This window comes from Cryptomeria japonica, chromosome 5 (assembly GCF_030272615.1).
Source record: "Cryptomeria japonica chromosome 5, Sugi_1.0, whole genome shotgun sequence".
Classification (NCBI taxonomy): domain Eukaryota; kingdom Viridiplantae; phylum Streptophyta; class Pinopsida; order Cupressales; family Cupressaceae; genus Cryptomeria; species Cryptomeria japonica.
Window position 1 is genome coordinate 895,302,764 of NC_081409.1, and position 8,460 is coordinate 895,311,223.

At 33.9% G+C, this 8,460-nt stretch overlaps 1 protein-coding gene across 1 annotated transcript; it reads left to right on the forward strand.

The window, feature by feature from the left end:
* Positions 1-3,048: 3,048 nt before the first annotated feature.
* Positions 3,049-7,955, forward strand: LOC131033584 (cinnamoyl-CoA reductase 1). Its single transcript, XM_057964816.2, has 5 exons — positions 3,049-3,395; positions 4,125-4,279; positions 4,451-4,636; positions 6,497-6,849; positions 7,540-7,955. Exons 1-5 carry the CDS (start codon positions 3,263-3,265, stop codon positions 7,685-7,687), a joined length of 975 nt encoding a protein of 324 aa, XP_057820799.2. The 5' UTR covers positions 3,049-3,262; the 3' UTR covers positions 7,688-7,955.
* The last annotated feature ends 505 nt before the right edge of the window (positions 7,956-8,460 follow it).

Below are 8,460 nucleotides of genomic sequence, written 5' to 3' on the forward strand. Positions count from 1 at the left end.
AATTTTTACTTCAAATAAAAATAAACTAACAATATAAATATAATACTTAAATATTTTAAATTAAAATAAAATATTTCTCAAATAATTTTAAAGTAAAATAAAACAATTGTTAAGTAAAGAAAATCTTATATGAATTTTTTAACATAATTTTTCAAGATTGATTTAATATGGGTTATGCCAAAAGTTTTATTGATGTTCTCTATTTGTAAGACTATTATGAAATATTGCTTTTTCCCAGAAATATAAACAAATTATAAAAGAAATATGATGTGTACATTGTTTTGTTCACATTTGTTTTCTTTGTGGTTGAAGTTGAATTTTAATTGGTGATGCAGAGGTGGGAGGATTCTTAGGATCTTCTACAATTAGGTTTCAAATTACCAAAGTAATCAAACATATAGGGATATCTTTCTCCCAACTCACCTAGCAAACTAGGCCTCCTCGATCTAGGCAAAATGGACTCAATTTGGTGCAGGCACTCAAATGACTTATGACTTCAAAGGCAGACTTCCCAAATGTCTTAATACATCCAACCAAACATGTTCCAAGCATTGGTTAAGGTCTCTAGCATGAAGAATGGTGAAATACTTGACAACCACCCCAATTCCTAGCAGCCTTCCTTTTTTGGACTGGTGAAAATAACTCACTATCTAGACCCCTTCTCCACAAACTAAAACCAGATTAAAGTACCCTTTTGGGAGTTCTAAATAATGGCTTTTATGGTCTTTTTGAGCATGTTCATAAAAAAATGGCTTGTATTGCTGCACTAGAGCCCCAATTAACCCACTTTTCCAAAACAACTACCTCTCAAATGCATACAATTCCCCAATCAATGGTTCCAACAGGTGTCATGAATCACCAAACCTCCAAATCAATTGGTTTTGGGCGCCCAAGTATTCTGGTTTGCAACAAGTTCACTCAACTCTCCAAAATACCCTTATCTCCAAGCCTGTCACATAGAGATGCCAGACCTAGGGCTTCATCATCCTCCCTCCAGACTTGATCTCCTTCCTTGAAACCAGAAGGAACATTGAAAGGACATTTACACCTACCATTCCACTAGGTATTAGCATTTCCCCATAGTGGAATGGAGGGTTATTAACATTTTTGTGCCAAAACCCTTGAAACCCTCAGTCCACAGGCTGATTTCAAAAAAAAAAACACTTGTATCTCCCTCAAATCTCAATGAAATTGAGTCAAACCAAAGACAAAGTGAAGTTAACTCACCCCTCTGCCAAAATTAGTAGGATTCAGCACATGTTCAGGCCGTACAATATGGTACAAAGGTCTAAAGTAGCAAATAACACAAAATGTAGGAAAACAATGTAAGATCTTATCGATTCTCATTCACCAACCATCCAATCGACCCCTTGGTTGATGGAAATGGCCTATTTACATATTTCTCACATCCTCCAACACCCATAACTAAAATATGAACATTAACTAACATTTGAACCAGCGAACACAACGCTTTACAACTTTGCAACAAAAATTGCATTGACAACTTTTGACAACTTTTTGCAATATTTGACATATGCCTAAAAGAAGACCTCCTATAACTCCAAATGGTTACAAATAGGTTCAAAGAGGTCAAATAGACCTTCACACATGATTAAATGTCATTGGGAGTAATTTACCAACTCTTGGTATTCCTATGACAACATTGACAATATTTTACAATTTTCACAAAGTTGATCCCAAAAGACTCTCTAAGACTCCAAATCACTACAAACATGTTTAAAGTGGCCCTTTAGACCTTATTACAATGTTGAAACACTAAATTTGAATCAAAACCCAAAAGTTGCCTCATGGAGGCATGATCCCATTAGGTGCTCCTGTACCAAATGGTTAATGAGGCGCTCCACTATGGAGCTCATGCAAGTCAACTTTTATTCTTATTATAGGAACCCACTCCATTATCATTCTCTCTCCTAATTGTAAGTAAGAAGGAGTCCATATCATATTTCTAAGAAAAAGATAAAATCTTACAAAAGTTTATGTAATCATTACACGATCTAAAAATTATGGTCCGTGAGTAGGGAGAGGATCTATTAGTTGAGCACCCTAACTTTGTGTTTCTCAAAATCTTACGAGAAAATTTTAAACCACTCCCAATTTTTTACAACAACTTACTTGACAAGTCCTTTGCTTATAACTAAAGTTTCAGGGCTATATCATCATATATGATGCCACATCAACATGCATTTTGCTAAGGTGTCTAAAACTTCGCCCAAAAAAGTGAGACTGATACTTGTGCCCTGATGTGACATCATATTATGCGTTGCTTTTTAGTGCTTAAGGATACATTTCATTCAATAACAACTTACTTGTGCCCTGATGTGACATCATATTATTCGTTGATTTTAAGTGCTTAAGGATACATTTCATTCAATAACAACTTTAAAGTCACAACAATTGATGCAATGCTATAAAAAATATTGGACATTAAATTAACAAAAATAGACATTAAATCAACAAATGCTATCACAACCATTGAAATGGGCTCAACTGCTAGTCCTTTCCCATCATACTCTCTCCCCTAATTATAAGTAAGAATGAGTCATATCACATTTCCAAGTTAAAAAATATTCCTACAAAATTTTAAGTAATCACTACATGCCCTAAAAATTATGGCCCTCACTATGTAAGAATTTTCCCTCACAAAAAAAGTCTGTGAAAGACAAACCAAAAAGACAACAATGATAGGACGGCCAATGGGACATTTTGTTCATGCCAAATCTAACAAACGGGCCATCCCATCATAAAACATATAAAAACCATGCCCGTCAAAAACAAAGCCTCACCAACCGTAAACTAGATACGTGTTAAAATCCCGAAATAGTTGTTAATCTTCTTCCACATCCACGGAATCTAAACCAAACACTAATGCTTCATCGTTAACTTAATTGGTCAAGCTTCAACTGAAAGCCCCCCACCCTAAGTCAAGGGTCAAAGTTGATCCAACTTAGAGCTCATCACCTACCCCCCTCTGATCCTCACGTTGTGTAATGTAATTCAAATCAGTCTTGGTACAGCAAACAAAGTTTTTATTTACCTAGTAGTTGATTTTTTTTTGTTTTTTTCGCTTTCCCAGTGGTGGGAAGAGGCTAAATTTATAGGTACTTCCTATAAATATATCCCCCGTCTTCCCTCCTCCCAGCATCTATACTTCGTTTTTCAAAAGGCTTGGGGTTGATCCCTGAATTACTGAAAGTTTGAGATCAGGCATCATATATTTGGGTCTTCTTTTGATACTACAATTATGACTATGGGCAATCAGACTGGAGCTGGCCAGACTGTGTGTGTTACAGGAGCGGGAGGATTTATTGCTTCATGGCTTGTGAAGCTGTTATTGGAAAGAGGCTATACTGTGAGAGGAACAGTTCGCAATCCAGGTTTAATTCACACCCATTTGATTATAATCTAATCTAGACTTGGATTTGGAATTGGTATGAACATATTAACAGTTTTAGCATTTGGGGATTAGAGATGCACATTTTTCTGTGTGGGGGTCTTAACAGACACATAGTTTGACACAGTTTGGAAATCATATTTTGCACCTGTTTCTCTTAACAGTGGGTTTCATATGGGCAATCCAGGTTTAATTCACACCCATTTAATGATATTTTAATCTAGAGTTGAATTTGAAATTGGTATGGATATATTGCCAGTAATTCTGTATGTGGGTTTCAAGAGACACACAGTTTACACAATTTGGGATTCATATTTTGTATGCACCTGTTCATCTTAACAGCGGGTTTCATATAGGCATCAACATTGGCACGGTTGTTTTGCTTCTCATGTCCCTCTCTATGGACAGCTATTTTGATTCTTGTGTCCATTTATAGATAATAGACTTGACCATAGCTTTCACTTTTCTCTATATAGATATCTGGGTATGTGTGCATATACTCTGGCCACTACACTTCCTATGGAGTGGGCATCTTGTTCTCCTTTATACCTATGGAACATATTTGGGATCAGTGTTTTTTTGGCCTTTATGGGTTTTTGGATTCCAACAAAGTTGTCGTGTTTAGCTTATCACAGACAGCTTTTATCATGTTTTTTTGACATCTGTGAATGAATAATTCGGGGATTCTGAATACTCATTCCTTGTGATGCAGAGGATGAGAAGAATGCACATCTCAAACAGCTTGAGGGGGCAGAAGAAAGGCTAACTCTAGTAAAAGCAGATCTTCTGGACTACAACAGCCTTGCAGAAGCGATCAATGGTTGCCAAGGAGTATTTCATGTTGCTTCTCCAGTCACAGATGACCCAGTAAGGCAGTAATCTATCTGCAGAAGTTGTGGAAATTTTATGAATGCTAGAAGAAATTTAGGGGGCCGTAGGCCGTAGGCAGTCTTATTATAGGGATTATGGGAAGTCTTATTATGGCATGAATTCAAGGTTTGTTAAGGGTTTTGTCTAATTAATGAAATTTAATTTCAGGTTCAAATGGTGGAGCCTGCTGTAAATGGTACAAAGAATGTTCTAGATGCAGCTGCAGAGGCCAGGGTACGCCGTGTGGTGTTCACATCTTCTATTGGGGCAGTATACATGGACCCAAAGAGGGATTATGAATCAGTAGTTGATGAGAGTTGCTGGAGCAACCTTGATTTTTGTAAGGATACTAAGGTATGTTTTACAACTACTAGCACACATTCCAATTATTTAATGTTGATCCAGTCTCTGCACATTTCCTATTGCATCTAGATCTTAACATGCTCAGTTAAACCTAATTATTCACGTCATCAGGGAATTGTTAAATTTCATAAAGCAGAGGTGTTCAGATATCAACCTAACTTATTCTCATAGCCTGTAAGGGCTAACTGTAGACATTGTTGAGATCCAGGTCATCATGCTATTGAGTATATCACTCCTGAATAAAAGGGCCTTAGAAATTCTGTTTAAACTCTTTTTTCTTTTTTCAAATCCTCAACATTAAGAATGATTGAAAAGATTGTTTCTGGAATCAACTGTTTATGTTTTTGAATCAGCAGTTCAGATTACTCTCTTTTTTCTTATAATGAAATACAGAATGTGATCAGAACATAAATTCAAAAACATTAAAAACATACACAGTTAATTCTAAAAACAATTTTTATGACCTCTCTTAAAAGTTTAATTTTATTTATACATACTTTTTTATTAAAATCATCCATATTTTTCATATTGCCCATTAAATACCGAAGCCACAGGTCATAAATGTGACAAGCATTCTTCTTAAGTTTTTGGATAACTGTGACAAGCATTCTTCTTAAGTTTTTGGATAACTGCATCCTGTCCTAATATGCAAAAATAATGCCTTGCACTTAAGCCCATCACTAATCTTGGAATGGTGCATCTTACCATTCACAATAATCTCTCCAATAGACTTTTTTCTTATCCAAGTGAAAGATTTCTGAATTTCTACCAATACTTTTAATAGAAGTGATCTATTTCAGAGCCTGATACAACAGATCTAAATATTTCTACATTCAAATTTCAGTGGTGGGACGTTTGGTATTACTTAACTTTGTTTTCAATTCATTTTAAAAAGTAGGTGAAACCTTGAGACTTTTTTAATCACTAAACTTAGAGTTAGGTCTCTAGTATAGGTGACAACCATTAATCATGGTTAAGAGTCGGGTATTACTTTATTTGAACTTCATAGGTGACAACCATTAATCATGGTTAAGAGTTGGGTATTATTTTATTTGAACTTCATTATCTATGAAGTTAAAAGAGTTTAGGTGGTATTGGTCAGAGGAGAAATATAAGTTAGGTCACGGGTAAATTTTAAAAATTTAAGAAATTTAAAATAATTTTTTTTTTAATGTTAAGTTGGTGTCAGGGTTTCAGAGTCTATTGGTAAAATTGAATAATTTTAAAAGCAGTCTATTCAAAGATCAAATTTTGTTGAGTGAAAGAGACATCAGCTTAAACACAGACCTACTACATCAACAGATAATACAAATTTAATAAAATAAGATGAAATGTTGAGACATCAGCTCAAACACAGACCTACTACACCAACAGTAATACAAATTTAATAAAATAAAATGAAATGTTGAATTGATATGATTGCTTCAATCAAGAACAGATCAAATCATATTAAAATTTAAAATAATCAAAAACATATTTAGAAATCTTTCAACTACTGAACACAAACTTGTGATTAGTCTTATCACAGATTCCTAGATTTGATTCTATGATTATTTTATCAACACTCAAGATCAAATTTTGATAATAAAAAATTCACAGTCAAATCTAAAAATTCAAAGACAACCGAATTCTGAAAACTTGATGACAACCGAATTCTGAAAACTTGATGCTTTTAACATGATTAATGTTCTGATCTTAACAGAAAATTTGTAACCCATTTGCCATTCTTTCAGCTTATCCAATACACAATCATACAATTCTTTAATTTCTTTGCAAGGTAGCTGGCTTTTCATTTAAAGAACATAGATCTGAACAGAAGACTGAGCACTTGTTTTCTTAATTCACTTGCAGAACTGGTATTGCTATGGAAAAACAGTTGCAGAGCAGGCAGCATGGGAAAGAGCTAAGGAGAAGGGACTTGATTTGGTAGTAGTAAACCCATGTGTAGTATTGGGTCCTCTTCTACAATCTGCCATCAATGCCAGCACACTTCACATTCTCAAATATTTAACTGGCTCTGCCAAAACTTATGCCAACTCAGTTCAGGCCTATGTCCACGTCAGAGATGTTGCAGAGGCCCACATTTTGGTTTTTGAGAACACGTCAGCCTCGGGAAGGTATTTGTGCGCCGAGAGTGTCCTCCATCGTGGTGACGTGGTTGATCTGCTGGCAAAGATGTTCCCCAATTATCCCATACCTAACAGGTTTGCTATGACTTTCTCACTGTTTTACTTTTATATACTTTAGTACTGTCATGTCTGCTAGGGAGAATATGATGTCTTGTCTGCAATATCTCAGGCGAATATTTTTTGAATCCCTAAATTATTTCTTATCTGTTAGTGGGCTCTGCATTTCTGGTTTTTAAATTCTCTGTGGAATCTGCATCCTTAATGTACGGGATAAATTAAATCAAATATAAAAAGTACAATGTCACCTTTCAACGAACCAGTGAGGAAGTTTCAACCTTGCACATGGTGGTTGTTAATGTTTCGATTTTATATGATTATTTATACAGTTAAAAGGTTCTTTTTTATTTATATAAAATATAAAATTTGAACTTCAAATTTCTAATTACTTAAAATAAGAATAAAAAATTAAGTTTTGAAATTTTACTTTGGTTCGAGTTCTTAAATACATTGAGATATTGAAAATGGTAGTGAGAATTCTTTGTATCAATGTTTCCATCACACTCTATGATCCATCATTAGGATGTAACAAAAAAGCAAAAGGAGAAAAATCTCGATGATAGATCGCAAATTGTGATTGGAAATGTTGATACAAAAAGTTATCACAGAGATGATAATCAAGAAACTACACTCATATATTATTATTATTATTTTTTTTATAATTATGTTAATGAGTGGCATGCACTTACATTTATTATTTTGGTGTAGATGTTCGGACGAAGTGAAGCCAAGGATGAAGCCTTACAACTTCTCCAATCAGAAGCTGAAGGACATTGGGTTGGAATTTACACCAGTAAAACAATGCTTATATGAAACAGTCATAAGTTTACAAGAGAAGGGTCATATTCCCAAGTGATAACACTAGAAATATATCCCACCTTATAATTGAAAATAATTGCATGAAGTTATTGGAATTTGTAATCCTTTGTTGTACTCTCTATGTCATTACTTGTAAAACAGAGGTGGTTGGCCATATTACTTGTCTAGCCAAAGCTACCTTATCCATTCATATAAAGTTGCTAGTCAACCACAATGGTTCAAGAAAATATTTTTCTATCTTGATATGGAAGAAAAATGATTCAATATTTGAGCAAGTTTTACTAGTCGTGAGAGTATTTGTCTTATTTTGCTTGATAGAATGTGTTGTTATTGTATAAATATAAATTTATCAATAAATATAAAGTGTCATTTGATACTATTTAATTCAATTGTTTGAGTTCAATTTGACATGGCATTAATACACAAAAGTATGTACAATTATTTATCATCTAATGATAAAGATACAATAGTGATAACACATTACTAAGATCTTGAAACATGTTCAAAAGAGAACACTCACCCATTTTTTTTTCCTTATTTTCTAATTCATCACCCCCAATGTCTATGGAGTCAAGCACAACATCTAGCTAAAAAGTATTGTAATTATTGTTTAAACATACAAACATCCATAAATGCATAATAAAGTGTAAATTAATATCATTTAATTAGTTGTTTTAATTCAAATTGACATATGACATTAGTACACAAAAAATATGTACAATTATTCATCATTTAGGAATACAAATAGAAGTAATATTGGCAAAATTTTAACTCCATATGAGACATTACTCAGTCTAATGCATTGCACAA